The 23,368-nt window shown below is 32.7% G+C and overlaps 1 protein-coding gene across 1 annotated transcript in view; it reads right to left on the bottom strand.

The window, feature by feature from the left end:
* The window catches only part of LOC129799276 (allatostatin-A receptor-like), a 149,484-nt gene that overhangs the window by 11,580 nt on the left and 114,536 nt on the right, over positions 1-23,368 (bottom strand). The window contains exon 4 of the mRNA XM_055843022.1: positions 10,261-10,419. Coding sequence (XP_055698997.1) covers positions 10,261-10,419 — 159 coding nt within the window. The remainder of the gene's footprint in view (positions 1-10,260; positions 10,420-23,368) is intronic.

Genomic DNA, 23,368 nt, shown 5'->3' with positions numbered 1-23,368 from the left:
ACGAAATGCAAACAAGTTCGTAAAAGTTTTTGACTTATTCACAAACTTTTTTCATTTGCGATAATTTTGCGAGCATTTTGTAGAAATTCACAAACATTTACAAACAAATGTTTGTATAAAAAAACAAAAAATTCTCGTCAAGTGATAGGGTAAGTGTGCCAAATTTCGGCCAGCTTGCAATTCCGGCCACCTATTTTGTTCCTCGAATTTCCATGAATTTTTAGTTTCCACAATCTACATACTTGAGAGATTATACAATGCAAAAGAATAACAAAAAATGTAACTTCGACAAACGAGATGACGCCAAAAAAAACATTGGAAGAATTCCCGAAGGGCAAGAAACTATGAGAATGAAGGTGGCCGAAATAAGACACCAAAGCTATGTCTACATTTTTATTCATTTTAAAATGTATTAAGAATGATTTTAAAGTAAATACAGACGATAAACTGTCTATAAGGTTCTAAGGAACACTCCTTAAGTAGGAGGAATGAAAAAAATAAATTTCTATTAAAGATATTACATTTCAAACTTGAGGCTTTGGCGCTTGCATGCAACTATGCCGAAATTTGGCACACTTACCCTAATGTTACGAAGAAATTCTTGAAAAAGTACAAATTTTCACGAACTTTTTAATAGGTTATACGATTTACGAGCATTCTGTAGATCCCCAGTAGGAATTCACAAATATTTACGAATAATCTTACAAAATGTTTTTTTGTATAAGTAAATGGTAAATTGTTCAATTCTACAATATTCTTTCTAGAATATAATTTTTTTGAGTGTAAAATATAGCACAACGTGATATACGAAAATATAAAATAGATTCAGAACACTTTTGCAATAGAATTTTCGCTGTTTCCTAATATTGGATTGTATTACATTCGTAAAAATGGCAAAAGGGATGTGAAAGCTCGCAATTGTACATCTATTATATATATCACGCTAAAGCATATCAAAATCGATGTGCTGAATAACAATGAAGTTGGACTATAGTTCAACACGTTGGTTCGTGGTGTAAAGAGGACGAATCGTAGTGTTGACTAAGAAAGATAAATAAGCAGATGTGTTGAGTAATTCCCAAATTCGCTTGTGATTGTTGCTAAATTGAGATAGCTACATTATTTGTCTATTAATTTACTGAAATTCCCAGAATATTTCTATATACATTGTAACCACATTGGATACATTATGTACAAGAGAATGCATAGTCGCATTCTAGCACTTCTAACATTATCATAGTCTATGAGTATTTCAAATTAGGTAACTCGCGTAATTTCATCATTGAACCACATGAAGTTGATCTTTTGATGAGACGAAGAAGTGCACTGAAATTATTTCCAAATTATAATTTGCAATTCAGTACTGCGAATAATGAACTAATCTTGATTTAATCAATGAAAGTACAGATAATGCAATATTTATCAATTTCTACCGATGCATAAATTAAGAAAAGCTTCAATGCACGACTAGGGGAAAGTGCCCATGCTTGAAACCATTGGCAGCTTCGTAATGACTAAATTTTTCCTATGTTTCTGAATAAACGTGACTCCGCAATATATTTTAAAAAGCTGAGATTGTAAATAATCTCAGCTAACTGGCCACTTTCCCATAGTTTTTAAAATATGGTTGAGATGAGTCACATATATATTGTGAAACATAGAAAATTTTGTCATTACGAAGCTTCCAATAGTATCTAGCATGGACTGGGCACGTTCCCCTACTGCACTAGCCAAGCGCCTGGCAAGTTCGCTTTTTTATATCTACTATTTGAAGCCAATTCCTAAATTGATCTCAGACTCAGCTCACAGTGTTCCAAACAAAAATTCGTCTAAACAAAAATTTAGTATATTTTTCCCTCCATACGGAAAGGTATCTTATAATACGGAAAAACTTCTCACTTTTTAAATATTTAGCATAACGATCACGAGTGAAGAAAAATTCTCATACGCATTTGTATGTGAAAGTAAGAAATTGGCTTCAACTTTGAAGGCCACTCGCCGGGGACTAGACACTAGCTATTATAATATATGACCACGCATGAAATTTACAGGGGCATGACATTTCCTATGTTTCCCATATATTTCTAGCGAGCCGAAAAAACTTTTGAGTTTATTAGCTGTTTTCTGTCATTGTAGAATGAATTAGCAAAAAATACTAATACAATATAAAAGCCAACTTAATAGCGAAGAAGCAACCGAAAACCCTAAATTGACAACCTACGTAGTTTTGGAGATATCTCGTGAAATGTGTACGAAAACAGGGAAAAAATTGAACTAAAACTGGCCGCATTTTCCAGAGCTAATGTCACCCCCCTGGAAATTTATGTAGTACAGAGGTGAGCAAGAATCGTTTGAAACCAACAATACGTCAAATGAAAATTGTACGTTAATGGTCAAAACGCTAAGTGGACAAACTTATTTTTACGTTTATTCGGTTTCAAACAGTTCCTAGTCACTCGTGATTTAATAACTTAGAAAAAATCAACTTTTACTGAGCTGCAATATTACGAAGCTGTACTATTACGAAGCTGCAAAAGTTTTCCCGAGAAATTGAGAATTCATCTCAAGTGCCAGGGGAATTTACACCCTGATTGTATTCTAAAAAGCTTTCTGAGCGCTTTCCAATTTACCCTGATCCTTGCAAATTTTAATCTTACTTGTCTTAAACCCTAAACGGAATTCCTTTAAAACTGCGGTTAAAACTTGCACGATAATTTTCAACAGTTTATTAAGTTTTTGATACTCTTGCTAATATAATAACTCCTTAATTCACTTGAATCTCCTTAAGCATTAATATAAAATTAAGCTATAGTTACTTTTACAATGGAGTATATACATCGAGAAAAATGTGGATGGTAAAATTTACCATCCTCCATACAAAATTCTAATGGCTGGATAGTAAAAAAGTCACCCAGCAAACGCGATATTAAATTGGACTGTCAAAAATTGTAGAATCTATTGCATGGATAGTAAATTCTAATAGCCGGATGGTAAATTCTAATATCCCCGGATATTAGATTTTACTAGCCGGATGGTACATTTTACTGGCAGGATAGTAAATTTTACTAGCCGGATATTAGAATGAAAAATGTCGGAAAAATTTATTTTTCCTTATTTTCATTGATTTTTGGCCATTGTTTGAGGGCTTGGGGCCCTTCCTGGATGACATTCTCTGTATTTCAAGCCATTTTGGTGCGTGAAAATCTTTTTCCAACATTGACGACTGCGCCGAGATTTGAACAGGCGACCTTTGTGATGACAGTCCAGCATCTTCCAGCTGCGCCACGAATTGCTATAATGTATTCAAAGCATATCGGGAACCGTTGCATCGCCACACACGATATTCCAAAATGACATTCTAACAGTAGGATGGCAAATTTTATTGGCTTGGATAGTAATTTCAATCCAAATTACTATCCTCCGTTAAAATTTACTGTCTTCCAGTTAAATTTTAACATAAAATATGCGGCCAGTAAAATTTACTTCCCGGATATTAGAATCTAAGAGAGGCCAATGTAAAATCTAAAGGAGGATAGTAGATTTTACCATCCGGCTGTTAGAATTTACTATCCATAGGATAGTAAATTTTAAAATGTCAAGATGGTAGATTCTAAAGGAAAGTATCTATGGAGGATGGTATTTTCTACTATCTTTTGAGGCAGTAGAATTTAAAGACACGATTTGTAGAAAATACCATCTAAATTTTTCTCGGTGTAATATTAGCAACTTCATATCAAACAAATTACTCATTTAAATTAAAATCATGAGAGACATTTTGTACTGAATATAATGACAGTATGAGCATAGCACTTCTCATATTAACTTAATTGCATATTTCCAAGAATTCTCAAAATCCCGAAAGATATGACGAGTGAAGAATCTTTGACAGTGTACATGTTAATAAAACACAGAATATATGAAGGTGCATGCATTATGATGTCCCTGCATATTTGACGATTTTATATGAGTTCACTAGAATGCAAAATCTAACCATAATATAGAGCACATTTAATTAAATTTTCAGAATTCAATATTGGTTGATGCGCGATAAATTCGAAGAATTTAATAATAACACATTGACTTCGATTACCATCATTCCGTGGCGACAGGTTAACGTGTCATTAAAAATTTGTTAATGAACACAACATTTACTAAAAGAGATGTAAAAGGTTTTGCAAAATGTACGTCATATTTATGTTCTATTCTTGATACTTCCTTTAAGTTGTAGGGGAAGACTTTCAGACTTCGCACCCAAATCTGACCTAGTTTTTCAGGAATGCGTTACTCAATATGAAAGCCTATCCCTCCCAATTCTAATGATTCAAAATTTCAATCTTATTTGAAGTACAGATGATAGTTCTTCAAAATTCTTTAGATTTCCTTGACCATGAAGAGATATCTGTTGCACCTTTGAATATTGGTATTTTATGGACAATATGACACCAACAATTCTTCAGAGACGAGTGCCATTCATTGTTAATTAGTCTACCTTGGTTTGTATGAACTGAGGCAATGTTGACGGCAAATGTTTGCCATGGGCACATTTCCACCACTAAGTGATAGTGGTTGAAAGTTAAACAAGTCAGTCCAATATTGACGGGTTGTCAATTAGTGAAAATAATTGTGTTTCTCATTGGAAAAGCTTCATTACTCATTCAAACAGATTGATCTTCCTGAAACAATCGCCTCATTGAATTTTACCCCATTCAATTTCATACAGTTCATTTTGAAATAGATCTGCATTTATATTGAAAGTATTGCTAATGAACTCTTAATTAATATAAAATGATAATAAAATGACTAAGTTCTAATTCGGTTACTTACACTGAGAGAAATCCTAAAAAGTTTAAATAACATTACGGAAATGTTAATTTTACCCTGCAATATTGATCCATAATCGGTGTAAATATTACCCTTTTTAGGTGTATTAGGGGTAAATGTTACCCTTTTTCATGTTAATTTTACCCTTAAAAAGGTGTAACATTAACATTAAAAAATGTTGATATATTTTTACACCTAAAAAGTGCTAAAGTTATGAGGAAAAAAAGTTAATCAAGGATGATTGGCAACCTGTGATGGAGTTTTCCACCGTTTTCAGTCCTGAGGTTGGTCATCAACGCTAAGACGGCGGTGGCCGCTAATAATTACAATGTACTTGTGTTGTTCCTTATAAGCATTGCTGATGAATAAATCTATCTATCTGTCTATCTAATCGCACCTTCTTTTTTTTTTCACTGTACAAACAAAATGAAGACTTTTTTTCATATGAGATTAAAATTTTGAAGGAAATACATTTTCCCTGTGTAATTGCTCTTACTTTCAATTCTGTAAAAATGACCAAGAAGACGGTAAACATATTTGTAGTACCTTAATTGTTTATAAATTTCAGTTTTATTGCTTCGGAATCATATACAGACTATGATCTCAATATGTACGGTAACCCACCTGGAATGTGTATAAAATAACAAAAAACCTTCCACTTTATTTTTGGAAGAAAAAAAAAGAAGTATCAGCAGAAAAAATGCTGAAATATTTATATAGCTGCAAGGCTTTATACACTTCATCTTGGAGGGTTTCGTGGATATACCAAGAGATTGCAAGAAAAAGGAGTATCTCGGGAAAAATTGTAAATTCTATGCGGAAAAGTGGTACCATGCTGAATATGAATCATTTTGCTAATTATATTCTCATCGTAGCTTACCATTTCAGAACACGGTAGTACACGTGTTCTTCGGCGTTGTCCTTTTCTACATTCTTAGAATTGTATCTCAAGTTCTGTGGTATACATAGGAATCTGTTCATTTGCATGGTAATACTTTTGAATAATCCAAGCAAAAGAAAATGAAATGTATTTTGTTACACTCTAAAAAAAGTGCCATTTATCGCTGAAATTGAATGAATTACTGATATATTTTTCTTGCAACAATGTTACAGATTACAATTTATCCAACAGCAGATTTTCTTCATAAATTCTAATAGGAGAGCATAATTATTTGGAATAAGTTTGAAAATATAGGAACAGCTGTTGGTCATTAAAAGGGCAAATATTAGGCTTTCTCAATAAAACTTTAAATTAGGCTAATGATCTTTAAAAGTTGCTAAACCAAATACTCCTTCTTGCAAATGGCTAAATGTCAATTTAAAGGGGATAGACCTCAACTTTTTAATAAAAGAAATTCGAACTTATTCACAAAAAAAAAAAAGCACTGTACTGAAATTTTATTTGAAAAATATTTTATTATTCAAATGAATATTTTACCGTCTTTTTTTATTCCTTCTTGCAAATTTGCAGATATACAAGAAACATTTTCGTCATATTTTATGTATATATCGTTTGTGGGTGGAGTTGAAATTAATTATACAAAAATTGACTCATACTTCCCATGCAAATATATCAGGGCATCAAACAAAATTGTCTGTAGTTTAATTTAATTAGAAAATGTTCTCACGTCAAGAGAATTTAGGCCACATTTCACTCCTTATTATATCATTCTTAAAGTGCGATTGCGATGAAGGGGTTAAAATTTCCATATGCTTCATTCTCAGTTGAGTCAGAATTGTAATAACAACGAAATATTATCCTTTTAGTATTACAGTATTGCTGGTGGTGCGTGCCACGAGTGGGGAGTATCTCATACATAGCACAAAGTATACAGTAAACAAGATATAGGTGAATATATATAGAATGATCATCATAACAGAGGGATGAGGAAATCTTTTGTGCCAAAATATTCTATTTTCACATTCTTAGAATTCTCTTCCCTGTATCATTGATGCTTCCTCGTGATGAAATAAAATATTGTTTAGGTAATAGATTTAGTACTAACATGACGTTATAACAGTATCAAAGATTTTATTCAAAATCACGAGATATTTTTTCATGGAGGGTAGAAAGTATTGGTTGGCTTGAACACAAGTCATACCTATACGAAGCTTTATGGAAAGATTTATTTTATTTTATTTTATTTTATTATGTATAAACTCAATTTAAAATCGAATTTACACGTATTTCGAAAATTTCTCTGCTAGAATCCCAGCTACCGTGGAGTTATTTGGGTTTATTACTTGTTATGTTTTGTTTTCAAACCAAAAATTATTATGAAAACGATATTACTTATAAAATCGAAAAGTATTTCCCGAATAAGGTATTTTTTGGGCAAGACATCAATTCGCACATTCATATTATGTATACAGTGGCAGCAATCCAATTAGGGACAGTGAATGCTTCTAAATCCCATACAGATTACGAAAACTACATTTATTGTATAAAAACGATAGCACTAATATTAGATTAATTAAAGCTAAATCGTTTTTTTTTTACTTTTTTTTTAAAAATATAGACACTAAAAATTTGAACGATAGAATTGTAGTTGATAAAGAGATTCACGCCCAAGAAGAAAACTAGCTGCCTTATACAGGCTTCATATCTAGAGATTAGCCATATGGCTTACTTGCTCTAATTTTCTACCATTCAAGACTTCTTTGGAGAATTTAATTTAGGATTAGATTATTGAGGGCAAATTATCTATAAAGTTCTAAAAACCAATACAATTAATGTGTATTTAGAATTTTGAAACCTTCGTGAACTAAGATAAACCTCTAATCTGAAAACCGTTATATAGAACTAAGACTTTGACAAGTATTTTAATGCGTTTAATGCCTTTATAAGACTTGTAATGAGGATATTGTTTTGAAATTCCTGGTGGGAACTCATATAAGCTCCTTAAGAGTGCGTATACTTTTGGTACTCTCAGAGATGTAACCGAGAACACTATAAGCATATTATAAGAATTTGGCTTCTATAACACTATATAGGGGAAACTGGGGCAAAAAGTCACAAAACGGATATTTCATTTTTTTACAAGCTCCTCGAGCGCTTCAAAAATTTTTAATTAGCGCAGTTTTATAGGAAATTTACCGCTCTACAACTTTGTTAAAGTAATTTTCCTCTATTTTGTAAGGAAATACGTTTATCGAGCCAATTTCTAAAAGGTAATTTTGCGACTATTCTCAAAAATGCTGGGGCAAATAGTACCAGACATTGGGTATTATCATATTTTGATTCGCTTCATTCCGAACTTCCGTAAATTTGAAAAAAATACCTAGAGGACATATTTTCATTGAAAATTTATTCATCTACGCCTTTGTAAAACACCGTTTTCTCTGTGAGAAAAGTGAGAAAACGAGAAAAGCGCTTTTCAAGCTATTTTAGAAAAACACACACAAAAAACTGCAAATCGTTTGACCAATGCAAACAACAAGCGGCGAGACACGATAATGACGTTTCTTTTCGCCGTGAGACATCAGAAATTGCTTCGCTTTTTGTTACTTTTTGCTCTATACCTTTTGTTACTTTTTACCCCAAGTGGCCATTTTTAATAAAAGGATTTCTGGAGAAAAGAACTTTTGTGAAATTCTAAAATAGATAGCCGATTCGTATTCAAAAAATAGAAATTATTTAGAAAATATTCAAAAGTGCATTAATTTTGGAAAATAAGTAGGTCAAAATTGTTATCTTCTGCAAGGAAAATATTTCAAAAATATGGCTAATAATTTCGATATTTTTTTATTTTCTAAATTCTTTGTTCGAATTCTAAGAAACTTACGACATTGAAGAAGGTCTATGGAGGCTATCTATAGAAAAAAAAATTGAGTCGCTATCTTTTTTACCTTGGAGGATATTGAATTTTGAATTTTTCGATTTGTGACTTTTTGCCCCAGTCTCCCCTAACCTATAAAAGTTTAGTTTTGCTTAATTTTGTGTGAGAGTTAATCTCTAAATTAGTTCGATTTTAGCACACGAAGCGTAACTGTTCAACTGGTTTTTAAGCGCCCACCCCTTTCCAAATTTTGCTCTAATAACTTCCTTTCTCAAAATGAAAATAGGGAGATGTGGGGCTACATTGAAAATGATATTTTTTCCCGTATTTCTAAAAGAAGTTTAACTTTCACGTAATGCAAATTTGATACACAAAATAATTGTGAATTTAATTTAATTCTTGATTAGGCCCAGCTTGCTCTAGAAATGCGCGAAAAAATAGTTTCTTCAATCTAGCCCCACCTCTCCCTACATAGTTTTCTCTTCAATAATTGTCATCTTATTTGTAATAAGATGCGAGGTATATTGACTTTGTTAAAATCCTGAAAAATGGAAATAAAATGGAAATAAGCTTTATAATAATGGAATTAAGCTGTACAACTGGTTTATTGAGCTAAATTATTTCATGATAATTTCATCATTTGAAAATAGAACAAAGCCTTATTTCAAAGCTGCCCCAATTCTTCCTGCAACATTTTACATTATAACGCCAGAAAAAATCCTGTTGACCCAAAGGGGGTTCGAACCCGAGACATTTGCATCATAAATCGAGTGCTCTATTTCTTGAATGGTTGAGTGCCTAATCGAATTGTTGCCACTGTATGTTATGAATAGAACAACATCATAAATATTGATTTAATGCGTAAAATAGGAGCATTAAATTGAACAATAAATGATATGTAATTTTTGCATGGCTCCATTTTACTACATAAATTGCTGTAAATACATTTTTAACCAAACATATTTCCACAATATTGAACATTTTATTATGGAGGAAATATTACTGTGAAAATGTTATAGATGAGAAGAATTGTCGAAAACTCTATCCTGGGCAGAGTAATGGATTAATTAAAAACTTTTCACCATCTTTCGCCTGAAGCTCTTCGGGCACTTTGCATCAATTTCATTCATTACTCAATTAAATATTCATATTCATTGCAATATATATTTGCAAATTATTGAGCATAAAAAAATCTTTTCTATGTTTTATTGAAATATTAAAAAAAAATGATAACTATTTAATTTCATTCAGCAGCATTAAAAAATCATATTTAAACTAAAGTCTGTCATATCGTTTTCCCTTAGTTATAAATTTTTCCCATTTATATGCACTCCTTAATTAAAGCCCTCGTGCATACATGACCGTATTTAATTTATTTTGATAAAATGTTTGTATACACACGAAGTTTTCTATTGCAAATTTATTTAGTTTGGCACCACTGGTGATGATTGCACACACGCCAGATTATTATCATTTTCATCTGTTTTCTGTTATTTAACTTTGACAATTTGCAGCTTTTCATAAAATGGTTCTTCGCAAAATAAATTGTTCATTTGCAGCAAATGACTCTGTGTATACACAACAATCCCATTGAAATATCAACATGAATTTGAACAATTAAAGCACAAGAAAAATACAAATACAAAATTTCTATGCATACCTTTCGAAATGCTTTTCGGAAATTCTCAGAGAGAAATGCATATAGCACAGGATTGATACAGGAACTTATATATGCTAGCACATGAGCGGCAATTTGAAGAGATATTTTTAAATCCGTATCTGCGTTGTACAGTCCAATGCTTTTAAGAACTAGTATCACCTGCAAAAAAAAAGAAGGTCGAAAAGAAATTTATAGCAACTTAGAGAGAATAAATTTTATCACGTCTGACATTTTAAGAAAATATAAAAGGGGGTAATATTGAAATACAATCTATGCACTCAGGATGTGATTTATTGACAGAAATGATAAAATTATGATGTCAATCAGAATATATTGTGGAGGAAAAAAAGCTAAAGGAAGAAGAACTTTCAAGCTGTTTTTTTAGTTGAAACTTTCAAACTGAATTTGATGAGGCAGTCAGAAACATATTTAGCTTTACTTAAATATTGTATTAAAAGCTTTTTTTTCTTAGCAAGAAAGTAAGGTTACAAATTGCACAAAAATATTGAATTTTGCGTGCCAATGGCATTTTTGTGATACTACACATTTTTAGTTTGATTAAAAACAACAGAAAAGCACTGACGAAATACAGATTGTGTCACAAAAATTTTTGAACAACAGTCTTTTATGTGCACAATATTTATTTTTGTGTCATTGAAATATTAACAAAAAATGGCTATAAAACATTTTGATTAGGATTGTTTTTGGTATTCCGTGATCTAATAAAAATGCCCCTGAGCTATAAAAGGTAACAATTTCTTGTAGGGTGAAATCACCACTTCTCGCCAGTGCCCCACTTTTCGCCACTTATATTGAAATCGCAAATTTTCCATTATTTGTGAAATAAATTAGCCATAATATAATTTGTATCTCTACTGCTGTTACTTATAGAGTGGAAAAACACTATTTTCTGTGTTTTGAATTTAAATGTTTGAGCATTTTTAGAGGAATATTTTAAGCAAGTGCATCAAATCCAATATTTCTTATCAAATATAGTAAGTGTCATGAAGCTTTTATTGAACAAAATTTAAATTTTGAATAAATAATTTGTCTATTGAACATTTAATTACATTTGGCGAATACATAAGATTTGTATTTAGTTAGTTAATGTTTCATTTTATATTATTTTCATGTAAAAATGAGCCATGGCGGAAAGTGGTAATATTCTAAAATTGATTCACCACTTGTCGCCATAGTTTCTCAATAATTTGAAATAATAATTTGATTTCTCATATAAAGGTGAAGAAAAATCATTTAATGTGAAATGCTTTTAAATAATCGAGTTTGAACCTTTCCAAGTGGGTGGCGGGAAGTGATTACAGAGCTGGCGAAAAGTGGTAAAAAGTGGCGACGAAGTGGCTTTTTTTGCATTTTTAATAAAAATCAGTTTTTATAGGTAGGGGAGATTGGAGCAAAACTTGTCAAAACGCATATTTAATTCTTTCAAGAGCTCTTAGAAAACTTAAACGTTTTATAATGAGCATATTCTTATAGAAAATTTACTGCTCTACAACATTGCAGAAGACTATTTTCCTCTATCTCGAAAGAAATGTGATTTTCGAATCATTTTCTAAAAGTCGATTTTGTGGAGACTCTCAAAATTGCTGGGGCAAATTTTGACAGTCTTCGGATAATTTGTGACGTTTTAAAATATCAAATAGACATATTTTTATAGGAAATTTATTCCTCTACAATTTTGTCGAAGATAATTTTTCTTTATCTTAACGAGAAATATGCTTAAATTGAGCTCATCAGTATTGATATTTTCTGTAAGCTAAATATATTCCAAAAATAGGGCTTAAAATTTCATTATTTTTTATTCTACATAATCCTTCTTCGAATCCCTTGAAACTTTGTAAGTTTAAGAAGGTTCATGAAGACTATATATTAAATAAAAATTTCAAGCCTCAGTCTCTTTTATTTTAGAAAATAGTGAATATTGAAATTTTCGTTTTGACAAATTTTGCCCCAGTCTCCCCTACTCCCGCGTTGAATTGTAGGACTATTGTTTCGATGAATCTAGAGCCAATATAACTAAGTAACTTTGTGTCAAATTTGAGTTATCTGATAATAAGGGGTCAAAAGTTATAATACAGTTAATTACACATATTCCTAAAAGTGGCAATAAGTGGTTACTCCACACTATAGATAAAGATTTGAAAGTTTAGTTTTTAAAACATGATCATCGAGATAGTAAGCATTAGAGGAAAATGCGCTAACTTCGGACGACTTAAGCTTCGAACAATTAATTTTCTTCAATGTGTTTTAAATGAATTGGGCCCATTGTAATATTATATTTTAATAATAGCTAATCCAATTTTCCATAAATTTCCTGAAAAGCGCCATGAGTTAACACTAAACCTACCAAAAACCGGTCAAATTGACCGGTTTAAGATTAATACATATTTAAACGGTACAATGTCACTATCAAACTTTATGAATTTCTCAAAATAAGCCTGTAATATATTTTTAAATATTTAGATTTTAATTTTTTGCTCTTTTCGAAATAAAATTTGTTGAGTATCCTACCCTATCCCGGTTTGTCATTTGACCGAAAAACGATCAAAAACGGTCGGTAGATTTAGTGTTAAATCAATTAACAACATGGGAAAAATTAGTTATCAGAATCTAGAGTCGTCCAAGATAGTGCGCCAAACCCTACTTTTACTACAGTAAGAACCATAAGTTTATTACATTGCTCATTTCTAGTTAAAGAGGGTCTAAAAGAACTATTGTAAATATTTTTAAAAATCCAGTTTATGATTCCATTACAGTTTATTACTTTTTCTAAATATAAATTTGTAAAACAAAATTTGAAGTGCTTATTACTAATAAAATGAACTTAAAAATTATGTAACATTTCATATCAAAAGTTTGTTACGGTATACACTAATATCTAATATTTCACCGGTCTTGGCAAGATAATTCAGCAACCTCCTAATCTTTGGAGGTTATGGTCTCCTTCAAATCCTTCAAACAATGAGGTTCCTCTTATCGGCGATTTTGATTTTTAGCAAAGACCAAGAATTTTCGATGAGCTTTGAGGTGGCCAATAGGGGAAAGCGCGCTAACTTTAGACGACTCAAGATTCGGACGACTCATTTTTTTTCAATGTTCCTGATTGAATTGACTCATGGATCCTATCAGGAAATTCTAAATTATAATGCGTTGAATTCATTAAGAATATATTGAAAAAAAAAGAGTTGTCCTAAGCTTAAAGTAGTCCGAAGGTAGCGAACTTTCCTCTATTACTCGAAATCTGAATTTTTGTTTTTTTTTCTCAAAAAAACCTCAATTGGAAAAGGTTTTATGGGTTTAATATGCGAAAATGTTCAATGATATCTAAGAAGTGTGCAAATTTTTCAAAAATTCAGTATAAGGGTTGATTACAAAATGCTTATTTTTTTATTGTGTATTTAATAGGGGAGACCGGGGAGGTGTGCGATAGGGGTAGTGTGGGACAAGGTGATTTTTTCATTAATTTTTAAAGTAAATGGAATTTAATCACTACTCAATCGTAAGCAATATTAAGTTGTATCTTGACTAAAAGAATGGATATCCTCAGTTTTATTGTTTTAATTCTATGAACACTTTCTTAAAAATTGACAAAAGTTGTATTTTTTGATTTCTCAGTTTTATTCTTTGTATTTTAAATCAGCTATATATAATAAAAACTTTTTTATCTCATTAGCTAGCAGTATAATCTGGGAACATATTTTTATAAAAGTTTCAAAAGATTATACGCTCTTGTTTTTTACTTAAAAGTTTTAAATTCCAAAACTACCCGCGGGGATGTTTGGGACACCTGAAAGGGGATGAATTGGACATTGATTTTTGACAAGATTGTAGGTGGAGTGTAATTTTTTATTGTCAAAATTGAGAGTAATGCCGAGTTTCTACTGGAAATCTTCATCTTGTGAAAACTTTACCAGTTGAGCAAGTTGTCTACAGGGACAATTAAACTATCAATGTCTAGGGAATCAATAATTTATTCTCCAAAGGATATTCGACCTTTGCTTAATCCCGTTAAAAACTATTTTCTCGAAAATTTTTCGAGCAATATACTCTACAATTCTCACAAGTTTTCCAGAAAAGGCAAGACAAAGCTCTCGTTTTTCCACAGAAATAAGGAAAAAGCAGGTAACATGCAGTTGTCGTAAAATCAAACAGGAATCCGTCAATGAGTTCAAAACTAAAAGTTGCAAGAAAATCTACTCGTGTTAGGAATCTGATGATCATGATTGCAATACTTAGAATAAAAAAAGCAAAGAAAGGTAGATGGAAAATAGGAAGAAAATACTTTAAATAATTTATTGACAATAAATGACTCTACTGTACAAATAAAATTAATATTAATTTCTAAGTGTAAATAAAAGATGAAACATTTTTATTTCTATCACAAATATTTTTAATCTGGTATTTAAAATTAATTACCGTATTCTAATAATGCAAATTATGCGAGAGAAAACGCGTCCCAAACATCCCCTTTTGCTTCCCATACTGCCCCACATCGGGGAGGTTTGGAACAAAGCGTCAAGTTAAATGTTTTATCTTCTCCAAGAAAACTCAATTGTTTTCCAAGTTCTATCGAGTACTTTTTATAAAGTCAATACCCATAAGTATCCTATAGAGACCGCATAAAATTGTAATACACTAACGTGATTTTTTAGAATACTGTCTCAAAGTCAAAACATGAAAAAGTGTCCCAAACCTCCCCGGTCTCCCCTAATTAAATTAGAATTGTAGAATATTAGCCTAAATACTCGAGTGTATTCCTATTTAACTCTTAAACTAAAGTGTATGATTATCCCCATCTAATTAATGGAAAGCAATTTTCTCATGCAACCATAATCACACATGAGGCATTTTAATAAGTTCCTTTGGTATTGCAATTCAAAAGCCACAAAACTAAGCACTATTGTGGTTAAAAGTGATGTGGTCTGGCCATAAATGAAGGTTCATAACGCCAAGGGGCGGATTCAACATCCATGTGAGAATTGTCATATGAACAAATTTAGTGAGAATAGTCAGGAGATAAAAATAAAACAGAAATATGGTTACAATACAAAATGACAATTGTTAATTCACAGAGATTTAGCTAAGGGCAGTCGGCTTAGCTAAATCGTTTACATGAAACCTTTTGACTCTATTCTAATCTGACAACAATACCAGTTCCCTTATGACAATTCTTACTAGAGTCGGCTGAATCCGCCCTCAGGAAATTACTATAGAAGTTATTTATTTTGATGAGAATTTTCTCCAGACAGGATCATTAATGAATTTTATCCAGCGGGCTTTGTGCTGGTAGATTCTTGCTCCCTGCGTTTAGTCGCCTCTAAATGCCAGACTCTCTTCTATCTCAGTCTCCTCCAAAAAAGCTGTCAATCCCGTCAATAACCCAAGATTGACTGATGGTGGTATCATCAAAACAACCATCCTGCCCCCAACCTAACAATTTTTCAGAGCGTTTTTGTGTCGCCAAGTGCCACCCCCGGCGCCCACTCATCCCCCTAACCAACTCTTGGACCCCTCATTAATGGTGTCTGATGCTCGAGAGTGATGAGCATAATGGGGTGTTCGAAGATGTATACTTAATGCGTGATCCCGAAGGGTGGCAATGTGATGTGTTTTCCCAGCAGAAAACGCAATGAAAGTGCCAAATTTTACTAGGTGCGCCTTACTCTCTGATACAGAGTCAATCGATAATGTTAAGTACGCTTTGTTGGTCATGTTTTCGTAATTAAAGTGGGCGGTTGTACTAAGGGGTATAGGGTTTTGTCTGGGTGCGAGGTTGCCATATGTTTTGATAACATTTCGCTCCATTCACACAGAATTCCCTTCCATAGTTTGAGAAGTTCATTAAACTAAACGCAAGTAGTTGGGAATTTCATATTGCTCATTTTATAATACAGTGGCACAATTCCAGCCACAAATAGTATCTTGGAATTGAAAGACAAAGAAATAAAAGAATACTAATGGTTGCGATATCTAGGGGAGACCGGGAGACTTTTGCCCAATCTTGTCAAAAACTATTTCATGAAAATTTCTCGAACAATATTCTCTACAACTCTCACGAGTTCTCCAGAAAAGGCGAGGGCTTATTCAGGGAAATAAGGAAAAAACAGGTACAATGCAGTTATCGCAAAATCAAATAGGACTTCGTCAATGAGTTCAAAACTAAGAATTGCAAGAAAATCTATTCGCCTAAGGAATTTGATGATCATGATTACAATAAATGCATGATTGACAATAAATGACTCTACTGTACACATAAAATTGATATTAATTTCTAAGTATGAAATAAAAGATTAAACAGTTTTATTTCTATCAGAAATATTTTTAATCTAGTATTTAAAATTAATTAACGTGCTCCAATAATGCAAATTATGCGAGAAAAAACGAGTCTCAAACATCCCATTTTGCGTCCCATACAGCCCCACAACGGGGAGGTTTGAAACAAAGCGTCAAGTTAAATGTTTTGTCTTCTCCAAAAAAAAACTCAGTTGTTTTCCAAGTTTTATCGAGTACTTTTTATAATGTCAATACCTTTTTATAATGTCAAAAAACTTAAAACCTAAGATTTCAAAAATTCTACTAAAATGCCTCAAAATCAAGGTGTTATATGTATAGTTAGCTCTGTGAAGTTCGAGGGGTGAAAAATGAGTTGTAATGCTCTTAAGAGTCTCAAATGCATTCCTTATGCAGTTTTTTTTTTCAAAAAATCAATAATAAACCAATTTTGATTACTTTAGGCAGATCTAGAAAGTTTGATAAATTTCCCAACAACTCTTTCTAAATAATGTTGCGGATTTGACCGGAGACCACGACGGCAGGGAGAAAAACAAAGGCCAGAGAGTTTAACCTCACAAACACTTTTTTTACTTCTCACTGACAGAAATAATTCACGGAATCTCGTGCAGCTTAAAAGCGCACAGAGGAGGGAATTCGCGCTCTATCTGGTGATAGGGTGAAAGATGCGCAAGCAGGATAGTTGCTGCCTTTTCCACTCACTCGAGCGCGGATGGTAAACCCAAGCTCAAACTCAAACTCAACTATGAAAGCACATATACTCGACTTACTTCGCTGTGAGTATGAGTTGCTCACATGAATTATAGGGGTAATTGTAAAACTCAATAATGCACGGCACTCAACCCCTAAAGAGCGCCGTACCACATCCCCTAGGCAGGGTATGCCTCAAAGCAAGTGCGCAACAATAACATTGTAGCTTTCCAAGAGAAAAATTGATCAAAAAGCGTCCCAAAGTCCTTATAAGAAATTAATTTGAAGCTTTTCAATTAGATTTTAAATAGTTTCTTTAAAAAACCACCATAAATCCATTTTTAATACAAATTGAATGATTTTAGACTGTTTAGAAGATTCAAAATATTCAACAAAAGATTTTGGATATGGTTCGATCACTTTCTGGTGTTGAATTGAAGCACGGGTTTTGACCGGTTTCATCGGGAATTCCTGGACCCCTCTTCTCTTCCTAAGGTCTACAAATAAGGCAAAATCGTTTTTGAGAAAAACTAATAAATTTTAACATGGATCAACAAAAAAATTTATAAAGACAATAAAAGCAGGGGAAAGGACGCTACCTTCGGACGGTTCAAGCTCAATTATTGAAAAGCATGGTCTAAAGTCACCCGCACCTACGGTATCGACCGCTTAGTGACTTTTCACGATGAAAGACCTTTAATGCTTTGGTATTTTACTCTTTACTGTTAATGCTTTTATTCCGAATGTAATGGAATTAACAACTAAATTTTTAAAAAATATTTACATAGGTTTTTCTTAAAACCTCTTTCACTAGAAATGGGCACCGTAACGTACTCATGATTCCGCTGTATCTTAAAGGACCAGAGAGATAATTCCAAATAGTGATCCGTAACCCAGCACGTGTAAGGTAACATGGGGTAATTCGGAATAATGTCTATTTTGAAATCTTGAAATTTTCTCACTGTTTCAGGTGGTCAAAGAGAAAACGAAAGCCACGGAGAAGTACAAGGCTTTACACTCGAGAGTTACTTCTTCCTTGTTTTTTTCCTTTTATCATCTAGAACTGTTAGGAATTCTCAAAGTTCCAAATTGGATATGATTCCAAATTACCCCATCTTACCCTAAGTTTTTGACTTAGGAATTGTGCCACTGTTGTCCTAAAGGAGCGTTCTGGGTCGAATGAGGTTCTGCGGTGATGCAGCATGGTGAATGGATTTAGGAGGCATTTTATTGCTCTATTACATCCTGAATATATCATATCAGAAATATTGATATTCCAAGATATGCGAGATATATTTCAAAATGCAGACGAAAGAAATATTGCCAATAAAATCTAAAGCAAGTCATTTTATTAGCAAGTGTTAAAGTAAGACTCTCCCCAGAGCTTATCTTTTCATCATTTAGGTTTCTTAGAGACCCCCAACATTGAATTGAGCAGATATAAATTCTACCTATTATTATGTAGGTTCATCGATGGAACGGAAGCACTTAAATCCATCGAAAAGTCATTTGCTTTAATTTTTTTTTCTAGCCAAATGGAGAGCATAGCGAGGGAGAAAAAATTGTTAATATAAATAGACATAAAAGTTAAATATTTACTCAATGTATAATTTCATTTTGTTTTTTTTTTCATGCAAAAATAAAACATTTTATACATTTCCTGACTTCCGCCATAAACCAAGATTAGTCGGCAGAATTTTTCATTAGTCTTAAAAATTCATAAAAATTTTTTCAGCTGCCAAACTTTCCGTAGAAGTGCTACTCTCGGCAAAAAGTAAGTCTTTTAGTGATGCTTTCGTGTGCACATAATTAAATTTTTTTGTCTCTTCAAATAGAGTGTGTGGTATGATGAAGATAAACAATTTTCATGAGTGCAAAGAAAAATTGTTGAACAATGTAATTGCTAATGGGATAATTTGATGGAGGAAGATATTCAAATTGAAAAAGTAAACGTGAGTCAGGAAAATTAGATAACATGAGATATTTTTTGGTATTCATATTTTGACCTACATACTTGGTATTTCAAGTTCCTCGGACTGAGCTATTTTAATAGAAACACCCATAATTTAATAGTACTATATGGGAACCTTCTCCTTGTTATACTTCTGTCTAAAATGAACTGTATCGGTCATCATCATATTCTCAGTTAATTAATTTCATACATTTTTTCACACCTTCCCCTTTTAGCATGACAAAAAGCACAAGAACATGTTTATTAAAGGAATTCCTAATGCAAACATACACGCTACAGGTAGTACAGGAAGCAAAAGGAGTGTATGCGGTGATAAATATACCTTTTCCATATGCTCAAATTGAGGGTGTAATTCAAATTTTCTCTGTGGAAAAGTTTCCACCTTCACAATACACTCTTCATCATCCTAACGCAAAACTTGTTCATCTACTTTTCGTAAAGTGTTTTTTTTTTCTTCAAAAGAACATTTATTGAAGTTATGTTGCAACATTGTTTTATTATGCATAAAATTTTTTGGCGGAACTGGTAAAATCAACACAAAAAAATGTAGAGAGCATTAATAAATCCGCTGTACTATATGAATAAATCAATATCCGGTAGCTTAAACGAGATATAAATCATTCACGGAATAGATTGATTATTAACAACACGATAAATTGTTCAAAAACATGATGTACATTTTAAATTACTGTGAAATTGTATATGAGTTGAGTCTTCATTGAATTCAACCAATTCAACATTTCATCATGGAAATAAAGGACACAAAACACGTCATTATAAACCTTTTTGACTGCTCGAACTTATCGAGAGAGGAGTATGTCTGGTTACCATTTTTTAACATTTTTTATTTTGATCCATCAACAATGCTTTCGAAGTACAGTTTCGTTTTAATGAGATCCAGTGTAGTTTTCAACGTCCACCGCCGTCTTAGCGTTGGTGTCCAGCTTCTAGAGCAAAACGGTGGAAAAGTTCTTTCTCAGATTCTACATTCCAGTTATAAGAACATGTTCGAATTTTTGAATACACAAAATCCCAATTAAATAAAAAGAAAAAAAAGAGAAACAGGAGATTCTGTGCTGTTGAAACTACACTGCTTTGTAGCATTGTGAGAGGTTAAAAATGGCTTTATTGAGCTCCAAGCCATTTGGGACAAGGGTCCCATGATAAAAAAGCAACATAAACACTAATCTTGAAATTCAGAATTGACAAGTATGGACAAAATTTCAAAATGAACATGTTTTTTAGCACTTTACTATTTTCAAGTGCTTCTGCATTATCGACTTTTCGTTATGTTCGTTGCTGTCACAACTGTTTGGTGGTTTTAGAACACGTCGAGGACTCACGGAAACAGTCGATACAGGACCCAACACAAAGAAAAGTCGTTAATGCAGAAGCACTTAAGAACAGTAATGTACTAAAATACGCATGATTTTTGTAAATTGACGTCAAACGGATTAAATCGATTGGGAACCAGTAAATGTTAAATGATGCGAACATCATCTAAGTCTAACATATAAGTCGGAAGTTCGAGAAATTCGCAAAGCCTGGGATACTTTGTCAACACATAAACAGAAAATTCAAAACAGGGTGTTTAAACGATTTTTCGGTAACCGATTAACCATAGTTGGAATGACTACTTCCGAGGTATATTAAGCATAATGATAAAAATCACGAATACGATCATGTCGCAAAGCCTTTGATGCTTTGTCATCCCTTTTCCATAACAATTACAAAGTAAATTAATGAATAATAGTAGTAACCAGAAAACCATAATCAAATAATCCTCAAATTATTGAGTTACATTATCCGTTTGAGGGAGGACCAGTGGATCACATTTGGGTCATCGAAGGCCCACTGGTCTTAAAAATGGTTAAAGTTTTTTCAATAAATACGTTTGTTTAAAAAAAAAACTTATTTTGAATATCTGTTCTCAAAACAAAGTCTGAAGAAAGGAAAAATCACTTAAGTTATTGTCCTTTCCCTTGAAAAAAAATCCCCTTAAGAATATCGGAAGAGCCCCTAAAAACTTTTTATTTGAATTTCCTAGATTAAGATAACTGTTTTGTCTGCAGGAGACTGGTCAGTATTTTTCATAAAAGTAGCTACTAAAGATATTAATAGTCAAAAATTTTAATACAGAAATTTTAAATTTCAATTGCTAAAAAATAATGAAATATTATTAGTAAATGAAAAAATAAGAAACGAAAAACCGTTCATTTACGGCCCGTTGCCGGCCTAGGATACCCAGGTTATGTCTGCAAGCCATTATGAGGAGGTATCTTCTTTGGTATAGGCCTGGGATAAGATGGCTCAAGCAATTTTAGGATTCTGCCTTAGATCGTCTTGGGATTGACCGCAAATATACTCTTAAAGTGACGAAGATCAACAGGCTAAAACATTTTAGGAAACTTCGCGTTTGATTTTCAGAGAATTTATGATTACTTGTTACTTTTTACTAACGAAAATATGTAAAATTCATTGCTCTAGCCAGAAAGTACGTTTATCTGAAAAGGCAACGTTTTCGGTTATCGGTTAAACGCTTTGGACCGGTCAGCAGTTCTCGAACAAAATGTGATAACCAAATATAAGCAAATGGCACTGCCGCGTGAGTGTCGTTTTAAAGTTAGCATAATTCAGCTGAAAATACATAGGGGAAACTGGGGCACCATCAAACATGGGGTAGCACCAAATACTGCGATTTTTTAATCAGATATTCGACTTCAGAAGACAAGACTTATAGAAATTTATAGGCATTATAGGGATGCTTGTACATTGAAGAAAGGGTCGAGATAGTCCAAGTAGTTTAGAAATAAAAATTAGTGTTTGATTCTACCCCGTGTTTGGTGGTGCCCCAGTTTCTCCTATGTTTACAGCTGAATTGAAATCGGTCATTTACACCGCCGCATTGGATTGAAATTGAATTGTCCCAAAAACGGGTTTTGGGACAATTTAGACTCAATCTGAGACGGCAATATCAACTGTTTCACTGAGGCCAAGTACACCCCCATATTAGATTGAGACTGAATTGTCCCAAAATCCGATTTTAGGACAGTTTAATCTCCATCTAATGCGGCGGTGTAAATAGCCTCATTTGGTGCTCGCTGGGTATTAAGACTACAACGGTCATAATTTTAAAATCTTCAGTCAGTTCCTCTCTTTAGAACGGTACAGCAATAGGGTATTCGTGATGAGAAGGAGTTAGTCTTGATTTGACTGAGAAATGAGGAGCATCAAACTCCAGGTTTCTGGGATATGGAAATCGGAAAATTGGTTACTTCAGGGCACAGGACATCAGATAGAACTTTTTATTGGACAAATTTGATTTTCTTAATTAGCATTTTAAAAAATTTACTGATCAGATTAGATTAGTTTATTTTTTAGTGGAGGCGGTACCTTAACCCTTTAAGGCCGAGGTGGGCAAGGACGGTTTGAAACCGAACAAACGTCAAATGAAAATTGTACGTCAATGGTCAAAACGCTAAGTGGATAAATTTATTTTGACGTTTATTCGGTTTAAACGGTTTATGTTCATTCCTGCTTTAAGGACGAATGAGACACCGGTCGATGTCCCAAAAAATATTTTTTCAAACCCAAAATTGTTTTTGCTTTTGGAGCACCTGTGTCCCACTTGTCTTTAAGAGGTTAAAGGACCCCTGCAATCAGGCTTCATTTTAAGCACGTGAATCCCCAATTTACTGACCAAAAACATCTTAGTTTTTGTTTTGTAAACTTTCGCTAAAAATTTTATATAATGGATAACGACAAAATTCCTTCAGCACTGAAGGCTCTTAAAGGACGAAAATTGCTGAACAACACAATCATTGAACATAGCCCTGTTATACGTAAAATGGGAATGAAAGATAAAAAGATCCTTTTTCAGTGTACTAAGGACAATGAGTGGGAGTGCAAATTTTGTAATTTTCACGCTCTGAATGAATTCTAAAGGAAAAGTTACACATTTCAGAAGTAAAAGCTCATGCTCCTTTTACTGAAATCTTTGATGAAATGTTTTTTTACAATCTTGAGTCAGTTAAAGCTTTAAATTTGACATAGAAATTGTATAGAGAACTTTGACGGATACCTGTGTCAAAAAATGATCCATTTTGTGTTTCTCAAGGTAAATAATATACGACTAAA

Source organism: Phlebotomus papatasi, chromosome 1 (assembly GCF_024763615.1).
Source record: "Phlebotomus papatasi isolate M1 chromosome 1, Ppap_2.1, whole genome shotgun sequence".
NCBI classification, from domain to species: domain Eukaryota; kingdom Metazoa; phylum Arthropoda; class Insecta; order Diptera; family Psychodidae; genus Phlebotomus; species Phlebotomus papatasi.
Note: the sequence above shows the minus strand (reverse complement) of the source record. Positions and strands in the feature narration are given on the sequence as shown.